This window comes from Ictalurus furcatus, chromosome 21 (genome assembly GCF_023375685.1).
Source record: "Ictalurus furcatus strain D&B chromosome 21, Billie_1.0, whole genome shotgun sequence".
Classification (NCBI taxonomy): Eukaryota; Metazoa; Chordata; class Actinopteri; order Siluriformes; family Ictaluridae; genus Ictalurus; species Ictalurus furcatus.
In genome coordinates, this window is record NC_071275.1 from 17,098,064 (window position 1) to 17,118,394 (window position 20,331).

At 39.4% G+C, this 20,331-nt stretch overlaps 2 protein-coding genes across 4 annotated transcripts in view; one reads left to right on the plus strand and one right to left on the minus strand.

The window, feature by feature from the left end:
- camk1b (calcium/calmodulin-dependent protein kinase Ib) overlaps window positions 1–4,685 on the minus strand; it is a 42,991-nt gene extending 38,306 nt beyond the window's left edge. The window contains exon 1 of the mRNA XM_053652610.1: window positions 4,595–4,685. The gene's annotated coding sequence lies outside the window, so the exon portion shown is untranslated. The remainder of the gene's footprint in view (window positions 1–4,594) is intronic.
- Window positions 4,686–7,373: 2,688 nt separating this feature from the next.
- Window positions 7,374–20,276, plus strand: nek4 (NIMA-related kinase 4). Of its 3 annotated transcripts, none has more exons than XM_053652534.1 (17): window positions 7,374–7,833; window positions 9,204–9,470; window positions 9,680–9,877; window positions 10,395–10,502; window positions 11,223–11,377; window positions 11,462–11,588; window positions 12,459–12,908; window positions 12,988–13,044; window positions 13,957–14,097; window positions 14,195–14,341; window positions 15,392–15,458; window positions 16,225–16,334; window positions 17,144–17,210; window positions 18,305–18,464; window positions 18,546–18,763; window positions 19,059–19,192; window positions 19,961–20,276. In XM_053652534.1, the coding sequence occupies exons 1-17, from the start codon at window positions 7,540–7,542 to the stop codon at window positions 20,057–20,059; spliced, it is 2,799 nt and encodes a 932-aa protein (XP_053508509.1). In that variant the 5' UTR covers window positions 7,374–7,539; the 3' UTR covers window positions 20,060–20,276. The 3 variants fall into 3 exon arrangements, with proteins under 3 accessions (XP_053508509.1, XP_053508510.1, XP_053508511.1); XM_053652535.1 differs by having other exon boundaries at window positions 18,308–18,464; XM_053652536.1 differs by lacking the exon at window positions 10,395–10,502.
- Window positions 20,277–20,331: the final 55 nt, after the last annotated feature.

Below are 20,331 nucleotides of genomic sequence, written 5' to 3' on the forward strand. Positions count from 1 at the left end.
TAAAAAACGTAATCTTATCTAGTTACATTAGTGAACTGAAAATGGAAGCAAAGGTCATGCTAAAGATGATAAGATTTCATATCCACAACATGTCAACAACAATTGTGGCTTACAATATTAAACAATCATTTTATTGTTTCAAGACATTGACTGCATATTTACGTTTTGCTGTGCATTTTAGCTACAAGTAAATGTTTGCATCAGCTCTTTGGTGTGTGTAATGGCCTTTATATTTGTCTAATTAAGGAAATCTTAGATGAAATCTGTCCCTGTGCTGACTTTCCATTGGGAACGAATTTCTCTCAAGGGTCCAAAGGGTCCAAGCACTGCTCCAAAACAATTCAGGGATGCACCAATTCCATTTTCTTTCTGTTCTCAATGACACAAAACTCAGAGTTCTGAACGCTGGCTCATACCAGATACATTCAAGAGTTTTCCTCTTGAATGTCTGCAGAAGCTGCTGAAAAGATGTGCAAGGACATAATGATTGAAGTTATTCCTTTTCTGTTCATGATGTGCTTAAAATAAATGTAAGGGCCTTCTTAGAGTTCATTCAAGAGAAATAAAGAAAAGAAAATCACACGTTTATGGCATGGACTCGAGCCGATGATGTCATGTCAGACACACATCAATAGGCTTCCATGTCTCAAATGTTTCCTTCCTAGGGCAGTTCCTCCTACATCCAATGCGATTATACACATTTAATATCACAATATATGACATGTGATTACCACCACATGGTTAAGATCCTGTTAAAACTGTTATTCTACATGCCACTACAAAAATCTTTAAGTGGCAAAGAGAAAAACCAATACACAACTGGAAGGCCATTGCGTTCATTTTAGATAGTGGTGTCTCAGTTCAGAACCAGAAAGTTGCAATGTCGGCAATAGTTGACTTTGCTGCTTCAAAAGAGACATCTAGGGTCTCGCAGCAGATAAAAACAGTAAGCCAGGAAGTCACAAACTGAAGAGGCTGAAGTTAACAAGTAAGCCTCGCTGCTTCTGAAGCTCGGCTGACCGCAGGATGTGAAGTTTCACTTCCCTAATAGAGCAGAGTGGTGCAACATAAAGGCATGATATGTTGGGTAATGTCGTTCTAGACTTTAAAGGCTAGACGTAGTAAATGATGATAAAGAATGTAGATAAAGAATATTTAGTAAGAGGGTTGACATCCATCATGCAGGCTCAATAACTTGACTGAAAGTATGTAGCTCATCTTGCTAAACCGGTTATGCAGTGAACATTAATGTCTGTGGCCTGATCTGGGAAGTTTATAATCCTTCAATCTTTATTGGGGCAATATAAAACACCTAATAAAGTGCTACTTCAGTAATAACAATAATAAGTTAACCTGAGTTGCTATCTATGGAATGGGATCTCTGGAGCATCATTATCATTATACAGATATTGTATACAGTTATACAGATATAAAACAGAAAAAGCAAAAATGCCATGCTCTCTATTCCAGAAAGTTAATTTCCATTGAATCGTGAAATGATTTTTGTTTTTCCACACCACAAACCCCAAACTCAGCAAACCTGATTAGAGAAAATAAACTTTCTTCTTTCTGGAAATTTGGCAAGCCAAAGAGCTCATCTTAACAGCCAAAGACATCGGAGAATGTAACACATGGTGAAATTTAGCTCACATCTAAACATGCAAAATGATGCCAAAGATATACACTGTCTTCTGCAGTAGCTCTGCAGTCATTTTGTTCCAAAATTACAAATGCCCCACAGATGATTTCAAGCTAAACTGAGATTAATGCATCAACCAGATTCTTTAACAGGCACGTAGACATTCCTCAAGGCACTCAAAGACATGTAGACAGGTAAAAATGCTTTGGCATGGCTCACATCAATTCAAGAGAAAGGAGCTTGAGTGCTTGGTGTGCATGCAGGGTGAAAGGTCATAGGGGTTCAGATGTTCACCGGTCAGTGTGGACCGAGGATACAGAAGGAGAGATTGAGCGCTATTGAGCAGTAACTAACTACCCTAGAATTCGGACAAACGGGGAAAGTCGTACCCAGCATGCAGCATTCAGAAGAGTTGGAGCTATTTCATTAGAAAGAGAAGATACTCACTGGTGTCCCATGGCTGCTCAGAAGACACAAGAGACACAAAAATCACACCTCAAACCTGGGTGGATACATCTTTAAATCTCTCTCTTTTTTTTTTTTAAATAATAATTTTCCTGGTCTTGTTTTACTAAAAGTGGAACGATATTGAAATCGCATTTTGTCCAAGTTGGGGCAATTTTTCTAACAAAAAAAAATACAAAATAAATGCCAAGATGTATATAGAGCCACAAATATTTTATAGACATTATGCCTAGATCATTATGCAGAGATTCCAACATGCAGAGGTGCTAACAAGAAAATACTACCAGGCAGAAAGGAATTTACCACGAAACCTCAAAAGGTTAAATTGTCTTTATTGGCTGTGCGCCAAGAAACAGTAAAAAAACAGCAAGGCAAAAGTCTAGCGTGACTACAACTTAAGAATAAGAATCTACTCTGTTTTTTACTAACCCAAGAGACTGTAGTCTCACCTACATATTTCTTAGGTCTTCCCAGGTCAATGTTCACCTAGATAAAGTTAGCGTGAAGCGAAAGTAACTGCTACCAGATGCAAATGCGAGTCTTTCATGTCCCATGCCTGTTCTCCTTCAGTGAATTTCCTTTTCTGCTGAGCGAATTTTATTCACATTTGGTCAGACTGTTGTTTCTGATTGTCAAACCGTAGATGTTGACACCTCTGCCATTGTGATCTGAGCGCAACAGTGAAAAGAAACGTCAATTTTAGCCCCTGTATCATTTTCATAAGTGAAGGGCCTGTTTGTGACTTTTTGTACAGATAAAAAAAGGGATAAAACTTTGGCATGTTGGGTAAAGTCTATTCAAGCATGGAGGATACTCTTTTAAAACAGATTGGCATTTCCATAAACGACCCAGCAGTGAGAACTGCCAAGCTTCTCCACATTCATCCAGAAAGCGCGTGCACCTTTTACGACACCACCTGTGTGAAATACTCGCCTACTTCCCTTGGGTTATGTAAATCGAGTTTGTTATTTTGTCGACGCTTTATTTTGTCCACGCTTCACCATTTCCTTGATCTGTAACCAGACTATTGTTCGTTAACATCCTCATAAACACAGCAACCAAACACACCACATATTCATTAACAGTGGATCATTTCCTCCATATTATATACAGCATGGGAAAGTGGTGCACATGTGTGTGGGTGGGTGTGTATTCCCCCCCTCCCCCCCACCCCCCCAGCATTGTCCCCAACTTTCCCTTCCAGGTCCGAAGGGCACCAAACAAGGCACTTCAGTGGCGCAAATGACACGGAGATAACCCAGTAGTCAAATTGCTTCCACACTTGTCCAACTTTTATGATTTTTGTATTTGATAACAATCTCTTCCTGCTCATGCGACATTTGCAATACGCTTTGCATTAAAGCATAAAGCAAGATTGAAAGTTTGCAGGGATGAGAGACGGTTTCAAATATCAACTGGTCAGAAAAGGAAGTCCAGCTTCTGTTGTGTCAATTATGTCACTGGGAAAGAAAAAAGTTCGCTGCACTTCCTTGAATGTGGTGTATAAATCTAGAGTGAGACGTGTTTTTAATGTGTCCTTTCACAAGCCGTTGTCATATGACTTGCACATTATGCATGCCAGAGCAGTCTATACGGCACATGATAATAGTTTAAACTGTAGACACTCGTCGCAAGCATTTGTGACAGACTTTTGAGTGACAGCTCAAGACAAAATGCAGAATTTAAAAGCAAGATGGTGTCTATAAAAGAACAGGACACATCGATGCAGCAAAAAATAAAGTGTGTAGAGAGAGACAGAGACAGACAGACAGACAGACAGACAGGAACTTAGATAGTGTCCCTTCCACAAATCTTGAATGGCGAACCCAAATATTTACCATTCTTTGTTCCAGAAGCATTGGCTTTCATTCGTTTGACACTTTATGGAGCTGGAAAGTTTGAGGAAACTCCTAGATGCTTCCAGTTGTATTTCATAAGGTTCCACCAGCTTCCCTACTGTCGAACGTAGCATGTGGCATCATACTGTATTTTTTTTCATCCATGCCTTTTGTTTTCTAATTCTAGTACTTCCCTTAATTCACTCATAAGTTTTCCTTCTTGATTGCGTTTAGCTGTATTTCTTGGCTTGAATGGCAGTTTAGAAGAGGATCAGCTTGCATCCTTTATCCCTGGTACTCATCTGCATCTCTGTGCATTTCATATGAGAGCACAAATGTGAGATATAAGAAGGATAAAAGCGTGCACGGGTTCTAAAAGCGATAAAACGGGGTTAGAAAGCAAGATCATTTCTATAAAGCATTGCAAACATGATCTGACTTTATGCATAGTGTATCATTTAAATAATGACTTAAAGATCCGCTGAAGATTAATTTATACACAGCGCGCGCGTCTCTCTTTCTGCATGTAAATAACTTGCAATTAATCCCAAGTAACCAGACTAAGATTCTCTCATAAATTTGCGTTAGATTTCAGCCGTGTGGAAGTGTGTGTGTGTGTGGGGGGGGGGGGGGGGGAAGCGTTGGGTCCTACCTGAACAGCGGAGATGAGATGAGTTGCTCTTTGGTGCGCGCGCCCGGCCCGCAATATGTGCAGTGTAGCTCCGCTTCCTCTCATGAGCCCTCCAAAAGCAGCGCACCACTGACGTCACAGCACTCAACATAAAAGGGGAGAGGGGGCGCGTACGGGGGAGTGGCTTATTAACTGTTAACCAATCACAAAAAAGACCCTCAGGTAACTCAAGGAGCGATTGTGATTGGCTGACATGCTCAGCTTTTTTTTTTTTTAACAGGTTACTTGAGTTTTTCTTTATTTATTTTTGACAGAATGAACATTCTGTTTATCCAGTTTTTCACAGGAAATTGAAAAATGAGAAAGTACAGAAATAAAAGAATTCTAATACAACTGAAAACATAAATAAAAATACCCTTGCCCACCCACTGAGCCTTGCCCACCCGTGGAGCCTACCCACAGCCAGTAAAGCAGGGGAAAGTGATAATAATAATAATAATAATAATAATAATAATAATAATAATAAAGGACTGCAGGATAAAGCCAGATAATAAATTGAAATTGGGCTTGTTTTAATTGCTTTGAATGCCATAACTCATTTTTAAAATCCATTTTTTTTTTGTTTGTTTGTTTTTTTTTTGTTTTTTTTTTTACATTAATCACATAAATGCTGAAGTTTTATTTAATGATGTATGTGGGCTGTGCTTATGATTAAATGTCATGTAAATGGTGCATCAGTAAGGCAGGTTATTATCATAGATATGCTTAGTTTATTACACATTTAATAACACAAGACTATTTTAGGACACTATTGGGAAGAAAAATATGTTTAGACAACCTGAATATTTCGTCATTAGTAATGTGTACTATTGCAATATATTTGGCAACAACTTTCATAGATAACAGTTTCCAAAAAAAAATAAAAAATACAAATAAAAATAAAAATACAAAAAAGAAAAAAAAGGGGGGGGGGGGGGTTGGGTTGGATATTCCAAGCTTTGAAATTGCCCTGGTGTTCTCACACTGACCTGCTAGCAATTAAATTATCCACCAATAACGTACACGGATTATAATGTACACCGTTTATATTTAATGTACAAAATAGCTGACTTTATTATGTTCATGTTGTGTATTCTATTCCTATCTGGTTAGCTTGGCTAGCTTACTAGGCTTTATAGTTGCCATATCTCACCTCAAACAAACAAAATCGGGCTATGTCTATTAATCAATCCCCATTTAGTTCTATCTGACATTTCTATGGACGTTGTTTGTGACACTTGTGTAAACCGTATATTTATTTAGGAATCGCGTCACCTGGTGGTGAAAATGAGCTTTAACGCCTTTACCAAATTAACTGGGGAAAACAGTGCTAACGTTTGCTGACGAGTCGATTTGACCCTGATTAGAAATTGACCTACAGAATCAGTTATTATTATTTTTTGACCAGGTGTGTACACATTTACAAACAGATAATAAACAGATAAACGAACTATTTACAGGTTTATGAAACAGAACGTTACAAAATAGAAAAACCAACCCAAAATAAATGAGGATAAATCATATTCAGATATAAGAATATGTATATACAGTATGTGGATGATTTGAGGAGAACTCTACAGTATTGTATAGTATAGTATAGTATAGTACAGTGTGAGTAGATTGACCATTTTTACGAGTTGAATTTATGATTTACAAAGCCGTCCAAAACCACAAACCTTGCTTTATAGTAGGCCTATAGTATAGGGAAATATTAAATCACATATAACTTCACTATATGGCCAAAAGTTTGTGGACACCTGACCTTCACATCCATATGTGGTTCTTCCCTAAACTGTTGCCACAAAGTCTGAAGCACACAATTGTATAGGATGTCGTTATTTGCTGTAGCATTACAATTTCCCTTCACTGGAACTAATAGGCCAAAATCTGTTCCAACATGACAATAGTCCTGTGCACAAAGCTCCCTCCATGAAGACATGGTTTATCAATGTTGGTGTGGAAGAACTCTATTGTCCTGCACAAAACCCTTACCTCAACCCTCCCTCACTGAACACCTTTGGGATGAACTGAACATCCCAGGCCTCCTTGCTCAACATCAGTGTCTGGCCTCACTAATGCTCTTCTGGTTGAATGGAGAAATCGCCACAATGATGCTCCAAAATCTAGTGGAAAGCCATTCCCAGATGAGTGGTTATTATAACAGCGAAGAGGGACTAAATCTAGAATGGGATGCTCAAAAAGCACATATGGGTGTGATTCTCAGGTGTGCACAAACTTTTGGCCATAGTGTTTTGAAGTGCATTTGGATTAAGATGAAGTTATGTGGGTGCACATAAGAACAGGTGAAGAATGATTAGCACGTTTGTCTCACACCTCCAGGGTTGAGGGTTCGATTCCCGCCACGGCCCTGTGTGTGCGGAGTTTGTGTGTTCTCCCCGTGCTCCTGACCCACTTTACACTTGGTTTTGTGACTGTAAGTCATTCCCTTCAAATGCTATTGAGCTTTAAATTATGGTATATTTTGTGTATGAGCCCATTCTGTAGTGAAATACATTGCAATATTTACATATGATTTAATAGCTTACTTTAATAAAAAAAAAATTTAAAATCTAAAAGGTGTGCATTATAGGTGACACCTAATTGAACACTTTACAGTTGTTTGTTTGACTGGACATCATTCCCTTCAAATGCTATTGAAGTTAGAAACGTGTTTAACAATGTCGTACGTAACTTTAGAGACGGTCCCTTAATTTAAACATTTCTGCGAATATCGAACGTCCAACGTTAAACCAACTTTATTCCAATGTTCCCTGGGATAGGCTCCAGGCTCCAAGCTCCCCGTGACCCAGTAGGATAACTGGTATAGAAAATCGATGGATGGATGGATGAAGTCCTGTAAACATCCTCCTAACCTCAAGAGGGCGCTGCGAAAAATCCCATCCACGGGATTGATCACATAAACTCTTATGCTCACGTGGCCACGTTGCTTGGTGACGAAAAAGCCTGGTTTGACAATTTCCTGTAGCATCGCTGCCACTAAAAAAAAAAAAAAAAAATCAAATCAAAAGTTTGAATTTGGATACTATCAGCAAAAATACTTGCTCGTGCATCAAGTGAAGATTAGTCGATTGATCCGCCATGTAAAACTACGATTAGAGAATTTACCGAGAATTATGGAGAGCTATGTTTTCATCCGAGTAGTGGGGAAGGGGAGTTACGGTGAGGTGAACCTGGTGCAACACAAATCTGAGCGTAAACAGGTAAGACGAGATCGGATAGCTCAAGTCTAATCATCCCTATTGTGTGTGGTAGAAATGATTTCTGTTGTCATGGCTGTTTCACTTTCCTGATGCAGTTCAGATGTAAACATGTTGACAAGTGGTCCAGCTCATAGTGTGTAGAAGCTATTAGTTTATCATTTCTTTAATCAATGCATTTTATATAGAGAGTAGGGATCATGTCTATATAATCTAAATTCAAAACGTAAATGACAAATGCTTTAGTTGATATCTAATCTCCAGAACAGTCTGGATGCTTTCTTTTGCTTTTCAGGATGACAGAAGAACACTATTGCAAGAAGAGTGAACAATCCCTTTTTAACTATGTAATGAAAATAATGAAAGCTTCTTTTGAAACATTACCATCTTAAACGTAGATGTGCAAGATCTGTGTTTTGACTCAACGTTACGCGCTTTCACAACATAAAATCATCTGATCACTGGATCAGATCATTTAAAACAACAACAACAACAACAAAAAAACATTATGGCAAATCTGATTCAATAATGATTCATCATATAGCAGTAAATTAATGGCCAGGTACATCCCTGTTAATCCAATCCAAAAGGCTCCTTTTGCTGCTTTCCCCCACCTCTAACCTCTAAACCCACTCACATTTTAGTAATTAACTGATGTATTAGCTGACTACAAACCAAGGGAGAGAAATAGTGGAATAAACCAATATGTATAGAGTCCTCAAACACCCATGAGTAGAATATGTGCTGTAGTATCGAGGGAGGGCATTTCAAGTTGAGAAATTGTAGCTTCCGTATATAAAAAAAAAAAATGTCGGCTCGTTGCATGTTTTTCTACCCCTCGAAAAGACACTAATGATTCAGTCCGAATCATTTAAACATGGTTAAATGTAGTTGATGCTGCTTGGTTGGAATGAAAACCTGCACCCACACCAGCCCTTTCCGGATAAGATTGGACTAAATTGGATTGGATTAAGTTTTAGACTTAATAATGTAAATTATTACTATATATGCCTTGTTTTAAGCATTATATATGAGCTCTTCTGTTGCAATTACTAGGCTATATATGCACCACAAGATACAATTCCAGTAGATGTCCTCAGCCTGTTGTTCATGTATTTCTGTCTCAAATACTACTTCGTGTGTGTGTGCATGTGTGGGTGCCTTTGTACATCTGTTACTGATATTGCAAAAAGCTTGTTTCTTTCATAGCCCTGTCTTTTACAGTATTTTGCGAATGGGGATTCCTGTTACATACGAACAGGACCCACCATCTTGTGCTCCATTGATATTTACAGCTCCTGACTTAGTATCGGTAGTAATTATTGTGTTAAATTACGTATAGTAGTGCATCTATACCGTTTTTCCTCACCCAGTATGTCATCAAGAAGCTGAACCTGAGAACATCGTCGAAGCGAGAGCGCCGGGCGGCTGAACAGGAAGCGCAGCTCCTGTCACAGCTCAAACATCCCAACATCGTCACCTACCGGGAATCATGGGAAGGAGAAGACTATCAGCTTTATATAGTTATGGGCTTCTGTGAGGGAGGAGACCTGTATCACAGGCTGAAGCAGCAGAAGGGTGAGCTGCTGCCTGAGAGACAGGTGGTGGAGTGGTTTGTCCAGATCGCCATGGCACTGCAGGTAAGCCAGCGTTCTTTATGATTTTACGCTGTTTAAATGCGCCTAAACTCTTCCGTCTTGAAGACTTTCCCGTGTTGGAAAACGTGACATTTTACAGCTTTACCGCTGAATGTTTGTTCTAAATCCGCTGAGACGGAGCGTCCACAATCCGACTCTCTCTGTTCGTTATCAGTACCTGACGATGATGTTTCTTTTCTTGGTCTCTTTAGTATTTACATGAGAAACACATCTTGCACCGAGATCTGAAAACGCAGAACATCTTCCTGACCAAAACCAACATAATCAAAGTGGGTGATCTGGGCATCGCACGTGTTCTGGAGAATCAGAACGACATGGCCAGCACCCTGATCGGAACGCCGTACTACATGAGTCCTGAGCTTTTCTCCAACAAGCCGTACAACTACAAGGTATCACGCACAATACACCGAGTTACCTGTTTATCAGGTAAACCTCCCATATATGTGCGCAATTACTGACTGTAGCCTATTTATTGCTCTGTGTGATATATCAGCCTACCTCTTTAATGTCAGTCAACAAAAATGGACCACTGATGAACAGGTATTATATGAGTAGTGGTCCATTTTCAAGACAGATAAATCAACTAAAAATATCCAACCGAGAGACTTTGACACTGATGAAGAGTAGATGATGATTAAAACACACTGTGTAAAGAAGAAATAACCTGTAGTCTCTAACCTACAAGGTAGAGCATTCAAACCCTTCAGTAATAGTCCCATAGAGCTTCCTAATAAACATGGCTATGCGAAGAAAATTTTTTTACTGTGCTGTAATGTATATGTCACAAATAAAGGATTCTTCTTCTTCTTCTTCTTCTTCTTCAACTATACAAGTTGTTCCAAACCTAATTTATTCAGGAAGCCATTTGCTTTTCTATTAAATCTAAAGTCGGTTCTCTTTCTGCAGTCGGACATTTGGGCTCTGGGCTGCTGCGTGTACGAGATGGCGACTCTGAAACACGCCTTCAATGCAAAAGACATGAACTCGCTCGTGTACCGTATCGTAGAGGGAAAGGTAACTTCTGTAACGTTCGATAACATTTTGTATTTCTGCCGACGAGACGTGTTTCCATGGCTGCACCATTTCTATTTTACTGTACTCAAAACAAAACAATGACAAAATTCACGTTGAGAAGATATATGCGTTCAAAACGTACAGTCTCTCTCTACCACCGATACGGATCAGCAGTTTTGATGAGATCACTCTGCACTTCAGCTTCTCATCAGATTTTCTATCCAATCAAATGCTCTCTAGAATCTGAAGTGTCCCGGCCCGACATTATAAACATCCATAGTACTAACTCTCAAGTACGGCTTAGCCCGGGCTGTGAGGTAAGCTAAACGCTACTGGCTATTTAAGAAGGAGGAGGAGTCACGCCATATGTCCCGCCCTGACTTCCTGTTTCAGTGGAAATTATGTCAACACGAATAACGCTACATGTTTCAAAGCACTTCCAGGGGACTTTAATATGAACCAGTGATTTGCCTTGCCGCCTCCACTTTTGTTAAAGCTGCTGATATAGAAAATTACTCAACGTCTTTTGACAAATCAGTATTGAGAATTCAGCAGCGCTGAATCAGCAGCAAACTATGTAGGCGATGTATAACCCAGTGCTAGTAATGTACCTTTATTGTCCATGGGAGTTTCAGCTTAATTAATCCTGATACTAATACGTATGTTTTCAAGGTTTTTTTTGTACCTTCAGTACCAGAATCTCTGCTTCCTATTCCCCAGTTGCCTCAGATGCCATCTAAGTACGATCCTCTGTTAGGAGAGCTGATCAAGCGAATGCTGTGTAAGAGGCCAGACGACAGACCTGATGTCAAACACATTCTGCGGCAGCCCTACATCAAACAGCAGATCGCCGCCTTTTTGGAAGCCACTAAAGAGTAAATATGTTAATTACGGTTAACAAGCTTTACTCAGAAACCTTTATAGAGTGTGTCAATTTCTTATAAATCGCCGTTTAACAGGAAAACTGCCAGATCCCGAAAGAGGGTGAACAGCAGGCCTAACAGAGACACGCCAAGAGAAGTGCCTGTTCTGCAAAATCAGGAGCCGCACTGTGTCAACTCTGAGCAGAAAAGCAGAGGAAAAAGGGTAAAACACACTCCAGAGATTCGTATTTGGGGTTCAGTTATTGATTTTGCTACAAATTACAGCTAGCTGATACGAATTACAGCTAGCCATACAAGGCAGACTTGGGTATTAGTCTACTGTTTCAAAGTTAAGTAAGGAATAATACTCTCAGAGGGGTGTTGTTATAGGAAAATAATCAATGACGTGCTGGTGTGATGTGGCCTGATGTGAAGAGGAGTTATTGTTAACACCCTGAGTTGCTTATTTTCCAAAAACTGTTTTAGTCTTCTTATATGACAGAAATTTGCCAATAATGATTATTGATTGATTGATTGATTGATTGATTTATTAAAGAATGTACATATTATACCATATTTATAGTTATTGTTAAAGTTGTGGACCATTACATAAAAGCAGCTTTAAATGTTCATTCTATCACTGTTTCTTGAAGTTAGTAAGACAAAAATATACAAATTGCTACCAAGAAACCATAATGTCCTGTGTCCTAAAGACATTCCCATGATGGAAAAACTAAAGGAACATTTTTAACTCTGACTGTTACAAAAGCACTGACACTGGAGACTCCTTCCTTAAGAACGATTCTACGTTTTCTTTGTTAAATGACGATACTGTGAATTAGCTGCTACTGTAATTACTATTGTATAATAATCGACACCTTCTGACCAATCAGTATTGAGAATTCAACAGCGCTAGGGTATAAGGGGCAATACATATGATGTGCAGTATGTATTGATATATCGTTATCTGATCATGTTTAACAAGACATTAGTGGAAATCACGCTGATAAAGCACTAATAACGTCGCATTAAAACCACATTTTTCAAACCACCAGCAAACACAAATGTATTGATGTGAAATTTTATTTTTCAGTCAGAGGAAAATCAATCCAAACATCACAACGGCATAAAGGACAATATTCTCCCAAACCCACCCCTGTTAATAAACTCCCCAAGTCAGGACATTCAGGAAGTCCTGAATTCGACAGATCAGAACGTAGCAACCATCAGCAACATTGACATCGACATCCAACCTCAGGAACACAGAGACAAGCTCCGGAAAGTGAAACCCCATCGAAAAGGAAACCTTATCGGAAAGGAAGAACGCTCGCTCGTTTCACAGAGTTCGAGTGGGACAGAACCGCCAAAACCCACGGAAAGAATCGAACCTGTAAAAGACAGCAGAGCTCCGTTTGGGGAGGAGGACACCATGAAACTGCTGCAGCAGGCAGCGATGGAGGACATAAAAACCGGCAAGCGGGACACTACAGAGGCCAAGGAGGACCAAAAAACCGAGGCAGAGCATCCTTTAAGAGAAAGAGGGGTATGTTATACTCTGTAATGAAATGAAGGTTTCACATTTGCAATGAAAGAAAAATACACTTTTCTTCACTATGTTTCAGACCAGTCTGGAATCCACCGATAAGCTGCTTGAGCCATTTATTCCAGTGGCGCTCATGGTAAGAGGACATTTTGTAGTATTTTCTGAAAACTCAAAGTCTTATTCTGCTTACATCACAGCAATCAGCTAACGAGTTTTTTTTCTTTTACGTTTTTATTCATTTATAGCTGTTGTGGATGTTGACTGTCCCAGCAGTCACTTATGTTACATCTCTCTTTTTTGTTTGTTTTAAATATATTTTGTATGAACATAGCAACTTGTCAACGATTATACATTATTCTTTAAGATCAGCATGTTTTTTTTTATCCATTTATCGTTACATTAGTTGATGCGGAGCATCCGTCAAGCGAGTCCCTGTACTGAAACGATATCAGAATGAGCACATTAATCAACACCTTCTGACCAATCAGAATCCAGAATTAAGCAGCACTGTGGTATAAGCGTGATCGTTTTGTTATTGATTTGTTTGTACTGAATATGAAGGACTGAATTTTCATCCGACATAAATTTCAGTAGCGGCGGAAAGTACGTATATTTTACGCTGCCTTTTCGAAATTTTTTCATTTGACACCAAAATAAATGGCCCCCCATGCCATTCCAGATGTTTTTTCCCTTTAATTTCTCACTGGTCTGTACTTGTCGTCGCTCGTTTGTTTATTTTTATATTAATACAAATCTAATTTTGTTTATTTAAAGTTACACATACGTGAAAGAAAAGGCTATTACTATGTAATGTACAATATGCTGATTTATGTATATGTAGGCCAGTTCCTTGCTTCTCATCACTTCCTGTATTTTTACATGTATTCCACTGCATTATTTATAGCACTATGACGTTAGAGTTAATGCTTGCTGATTCAGGCTTTAAGTTATACCTGTGTATTTATGCCTGCATGTTGATTATTTTCTAGTATTGTCTATTTATAGTTTAATTCATCTGGCAAATAAGGAAATTCTGATTCTGTAACAGGAGTCTCACAAGCCAGAGCAAACTGCAGCTCCTTCAGAAACCAGCAAGCATCATATTCGTCCTCCTTTCTCTTCCGCGGAGCCATCCGTGTCCCGTCAGCGCAGACAGAATAAGGGAGATGTGGCCCACGATGAGAGCAAAGTAAGTGATGTAGATGGCAAAATTGTTTCCCTTCATTCTTGGCTCATGAATTTTTTTTTATTTTTATTTTTTACCTATTTTTCTCCCAATTCTTTAGATTAAAGCAGCCAACTCCAGGCCTCTGCCTCCACTTCTTGAAAATTCCCCAACCGTAGGCATAAAAAGGAGAGAAGGAAGTGAAGTTGAGATGGCTAAACACTCTACACACTCTCAACCTGATCACCAACATGACCCTACACCCCAGGTGTGACTCGCTTCAAGATGAAAAAGAAGATCTGGAAGGCTACGATAAGACACATACTTAAAATAATATTTAAGGCAGCACTAATTTAATCGTGTTTTTTTTTTTTTTTTTTTTTTTTTTTTTTTTTTTTACAATGGTGTATATGGTGCCTTGCATAAGTATTCACCCCCTTGAACTTTTCTACTCTTAGAACCTAGAACTGAAATGGACTCAATTGGGATTATTTGTCATGAATCGTGACTAAAATAGCCCATAACAGTGAAGTGGGTGAAAAGAAACAATATAGTTTTGCAAAATTATTTACAAAAAAATTTTTAAAAAGTTTTTCAATAGTGATTGCATAAGTATTCACCCCCATTGCTCTCCTATGGTTATAGAACATCCTTCAGAAGTCATATAATTATTTGAATGTAATCACTACCTTTCTATATCTTATCTAAAATATATAATATTATAATATCTTTAAATATTTCTTTATAGGTAAACAGCAGAGCAGGAAACATTAGCATTTGTCCATCATTTAAAATGACAGGATATAACTCCAAATTATTGTCTGGTCAAATTTGAATGATTTCAATACGATCTGAATTTCCATACTTTTATTCCCGAGGCTGTGAAAGTGCATGCTTCCTAAACTTTTTGATCAAATCTGAAAATGGGGTCTCTCATTAATGAATGTTTCCATCATGGCTGATGCTACATTTGCCAGAAAATGATTGGATTAACCGTAAAGCGTGTCAACCCTTTTCTAATTTCATTCACACTTTTTTTTTTTTTTTGGGGTGCTGTTTTGTTTTGTTCTTACATTCAATGCGGTGCCGTTTAACCGATTTTTTTCATGGATTATCTAAGAAATGTTAATCCCATGCTAAGAAATGTCAAAGCTGGCAAAATATCAAGAAAAACAAATCTCTTTTCTGAGTAAATAAAATTAAACGAAATATAAATTTTTTATGTATTGAAATATTAAATTCCTTATGGAAATGAACTGCAAATAAAGGGGAATTGGGATGGGACATTTTTTCTCAATCTGTTCTGTTTCACTTGCAGAATCGGCTTCTCTCAGCCCGAGAGAGGAGGCGGCTGAAGAAGTCACGAGAAAACCAGAGCGACTCAGGTATGCATTTACATGTTGGGACACTGTACACTGTCTTTGCCAAGAGAAGTGACACTGTATTTAAACTGATCAGTCTCATGGCTTTAGCTAAAAGTTATACCACGGAACTGCCGGATTCTCGATTCTGATTGGTCAGAGGGTGTCGATTAATTTGCTATAACAGCAGCTCGGACAGAAGTTTTAAGGCAAATCACAGGTTTATATTTATGTACTCGTTCTAATATATTATCGCTTCTAAAGTATGGTGGGGCTTTCTGTGAGACGTTCCACAGCATTAACGTAACTGTAAACAGAAAAAAGCTTGACGTGCTGTTCGTTAATAAATGAAAATTGTTCGTGTTGGCAAACCGCTGTGGTATAAGAGGAATCCGGGACACAGTATTACTGGAAAATAAATCGCTTCACTTCACATTGGGCCACATCACACCACCCCATCGTGGATTATTTTCCTATAACAGCATGCAGTGTAGTAGTGCAGCATGTAGTGTCTTTTTCCTCAGTTTTAATCACTGTAGTATCCAAAACCTAAATAAAAGAGTTCTGTTTTCCTTTTCTCTGCTCATCCTGTTGAAATGGAGATGAAAGGTTTTCTTTAGAAACTGACTATTTGAATTCATGAATTTAGAGACGGGTTTTCGAAGGTGCTTTAGGATGAAAGACGTGTCGTGCAGGTGTTCCGTGTAGGAGTGCGGACGAAAGCGAATAATGGTTTGGCTATATTTCGCACTGAATAGTCTCTCGTTAAAGCTTCTTGTCTCATTTAAAGGAGCTCCTGCTGTCAGAAGGGCGTCGTGCGATGTTGCCTCGTTAAATGCCAAGCACACAGACCAGCCTGATTGCCCGAGACCTGCCAGTGTACCAGCTGTAACGCACAAGGTGGGATGACTAACCGTTAGAAGTGGGTTACCAGTATGTCTAAACAATGCTGACTTCCAGTACATCCTGCAAATTTCAGTATTTTACTTAATCTTCAGTTTGTTTCTTATGGGCTTCCAGGTTTCATGATCACAAATAAAAGGATAGTAACCAAATATACATAAAAAGCCATATTTGTTATATTGTCATTATTGTTTTTTTATGTGTTGGAAACACCATTTCTAGCATAGTTTTTTTTTCCGAATGTACTCTTCGATCATTTTGCTTCTTTCTAGGAATAAATTCCTACTGTAAGCAAAGCTATCTACCAGTATAACCATTTCAAGCAATGTATAGAAATTGGGGTGATGAGCTATATTGCATTCTCATAATAAAAACTATTGCCCTTTTCCCCTGCTAAGATATCATTTGCTCCAGCCATTGTAATTACATATGGCTGCTTTCTGTGGTTAGATATTGGAAGTTTCTAGAAATCTTTAAGAAGGCTTGGGTTTCACAAGCTATTGGATTAATAGTGAAATTGGCTTCAGAGTCGTTACCAGAATTCTTTCTCTGATCTCTGTCCTGGAACAGGTGCCGTTTAACAGATTTTTTTCATGGATTATCTAAGAAATGTTAATCCCATGCTAAGAAATGTCAAAGCTGGCAAAATATCAAGAAAAACAAATCTCTTTTCTGAGTAAATAAAATTAAACGTAATATAATTTTTTTTATGTATTGAAATATTAAATTCCTTATGGAGATGAACTGCTGTTCATGGGAAATGGGATGGGACATTTTTTGCTCAATCTGTTGTGTTTCACTTGCAGAATCGGCTTCTATCAGCCCGAGAGAGGAGGCGGCTGAGGCTGTCACGAGAAAACCAGGGCGAGTCAGGTATGCATTTACGTGTTGGGACACTGTATAGGCTTCCGGGATTTTACTGTAACATAAATCTATAGTTTTGTTAAATCTTGTTGGTACATCTATATATTGATTGAAGGCTGGCAATGCGTAATCAAGCCGACAGCTGTTGAAGTCTCCAGGAAGTAGTAGTGGAGCATCCGGGTATTTGCTGAGCATAGTCTGTGTATTATGCGCTATCTGCTCAGCCGCTGCCTTGACATTAGCGCTTGGTTGAACATAAACACAGCTAAGCACAACAGTCAAGAACTCCCTGGGGAGGTAAAAGACACGGGCGGACAGGGTGAGCAGCTCCAGGTCCGGATTACAAGATTTCCCGTGTACTTTGATGTTAGTACACCACCACGAGTTGATGTACATACACACCCCCACCTCCGCACTCTTTCCCCAAATTACTGGTTCTGTCTGTCCGAAAGACACCTCGGTATCTGGGACAGACTTATCCAGCCAGGACTCTGTCAAAGCGAGAACACATGCCTCCCTGAACGATACATCCGTGAGACATTTCGCATGCGATAAGTCCATTTTGTTTTCAATGAACGAACGTTTGAAAGGACAATTGAGGGTAGTGGAGGTTTAAAAGGATGCCTTCTAAGTCTACCACGCACCCCTCCTCGCCTTCCTGTTTTCCTCTTTAAGCCAGTTGTTCGTGCTATATCCAGCGGAATGGCGATGGCGGAATGGGTTCAGTTGACAGTGGATAGAGTTACGAAGGAGTAGAAGTTCCTCCCGTGAATAGGCGAATCCATTCCCCGCTCTGACATCATTTAATTGAATACTCCAAACGGTGCAGGCACTACCAATCCATGTAGTTATAAAACTAATCCAAATCCAACTTGTCCAATTCCCCATGATGTTTCAGCTGTAGACAGACAAGCAACAACAAACAAACGCACACACAACGCTCCGACCGTGCCGTCGCAGCTAACGCAAGCGCTGAGTCTTTTTAAGGATGAAAGACGTGTCGTGCAGGTGTTCCATGTAGGAGTGCGGACAAAAGCGAATAATGGTTTGGGTATATTTCGCACTGAACGGTCTCTCGTTAAAGCTTCTTGTCTCATTTAAAGCAGCTCCTGCTGTCAGAAGGGCGTCGTGCGATGTTGCCTCGTTAAATGGCAAGCACACGGACCAGCCTGAGAGGAAATCATCAAGGCGTCACTCGGATGAGGAGGAGTGCAGCTCATCCACCAGCACCACAGAGCGCTCTGAGGGAGACTACAGAGAGAGGTGAGGGGGGTCTCTACTATGAACATTATTTATACAGATCTAGCAAATCAATCCGGCGCTAAATCTACCGTCGTTCCACAGCAAAAGCGAGACCACCGAGATGCAAGACCTGGTCCAGATGATGACGCAGACATTACGAATGGACGCCAGAGACGTCCTGTGTGAGCAGGAAAGCTCGCGGTCCAACTCGGCCATGCTGCCCGAGTTCAAACTGAACAGGACGTACCGAGACACGCTGATGATTCATGGGAAGAGCAGAGAGGGAGAGCGCGACTTCCATCTCAGTGACTTCCGATCAGGTTAAGTGTAAAGTGGAAATTCATACGTTGATCTACAATGAAGATAGAATTTATCCTAGAAACAAATATTTTCTGATCAGCGAATCAGAGCACTGCTTTGTAATCAAGTTAATTGGCTTGGCAAAATCTGGCCCGAGCCCTAAAAACATTTGTTTAGCAGGAAGGAAACAGAACCTCAAATCCACTTTTACTTCTGGATCATTCAGTTCGGCGATTCATTTACAATTCTTAGGACGTTCCGTTCTCGACTCTGTGTGCAGCGTTTAGCTTACGGATCTCACCCCTCTGTCCTTAGATGACTCTTCAGGACCGGCTAAGATCAGGAGAGCCGTGGAGCACTTGCGCACAGACGTGGTTAAAGGACTCGGAGTGAAACTGCTGGACAAAGTCCTGGACATCCTGCAGGAGGAGGACGAGGACAAGCGAGAGGCAAGTCAGCCACTGCTATTAGACAAGACCGTTTGTTTCAAAGTTAAAGCTACAGGATGGAAGATTTTGGGAATTCTGACACATTTCAAGGCTGTGTCCCAAACAGCATAACACTCAACGATAAGGATACTTAGTGTAGAGAAAAACACTTTAGAAAAACACATTTGGGGTTTTTTTGTGTTTTAAAAAAAAAAAGATACAGATTAAGTGAGAAATAGGGCTCAAATTACTCACACACACACACACCTGATATATCCAAGTTTGAAATGCAAAAATATGGATTAAGTCACCAACACTTCCAGTAGTCAATAATGTAAGTTCCCTAGATCACACCTAACTTCATAACCGTGTAACTATACAAATTCCATGAACAGCATAAATTATTCGTTCAACAAGAAGAAGAAAAAAAAGAAGCTAAATCTTTGAGTCCTAAATCCTTTTCCCTCGGACTGTGACTCCTGCCAGTCACTGTGTAGTCGCACTTCTTTCATGCCTAAACATGATGACGTTCGATGTATCCGAGTTGACTTATGTCATAACCTAAAAAAAAAAAAACAACTAACTTTGAATTAGAGGTTCACTTGGATTTAAATGCTTTATCAAAACAAATGTTTTCCATCTGCTAACATTATTAATAAACAGATTTCCTTAATGCAGCTACAGTATACTTCTATATTGGCGCTTAATTTATACGTCTTATTTCTGCATGTAAAGTATAAAACACGAGGGAAGGTAGTGTGTTTTTCTTGATTGTGATTTCTCTCTCAGGTCTTGCTACGGCAGCAGATGGGGGAAGAGAAGTACAGAACGTACGCTGTTATGGTGCGGCAACTAAAATTCTTCGAGGACGTCGCGTTCAAATGCTGAGCAAATCCGCTGACACGCAAACCCTGATCTTGTCTCCACTGATGATTAGTGGACTTTGTCGGTTATACTTTGATTTCCTTTGTAATTATGAACTGATACAATGCACTGAATGAATCGCGTGTATTTATGCAACTGATCTCAATGACCAGCGTTTCGTTTCTCCTGTATGATTGTAAACTTCTGATCCGGTTCTATATTGAAAGTCAACATTTTTCTATTGTCTACACAGTATATATGTTTCGAAATGTAGGATGATTTATAATAAACACTTT

Coding starts and splice junctions, on each gene's coding strand:
- nek4 (XM_053652534.1), top strand. CDS start 7,540: ATGCTCACGTGGCCACGTTGCTTGGTGACGAAAAAGCCTGGTTTGACA. Junction 10,503..11,222: donor ACCGTATCGTAGAGGGAAAG/GTAACTTCTGTA, acceptor CCTATTCCCCAG/TTGCCTCAGATGCCATCTAA. Junction 18,465..18,545: donor GAGGGAGACTACAGAGAGAG/GTGAGGGGGGTC, acceptor GTCGTTCCACAG/CAAAAGCGAGACCACCGAGA.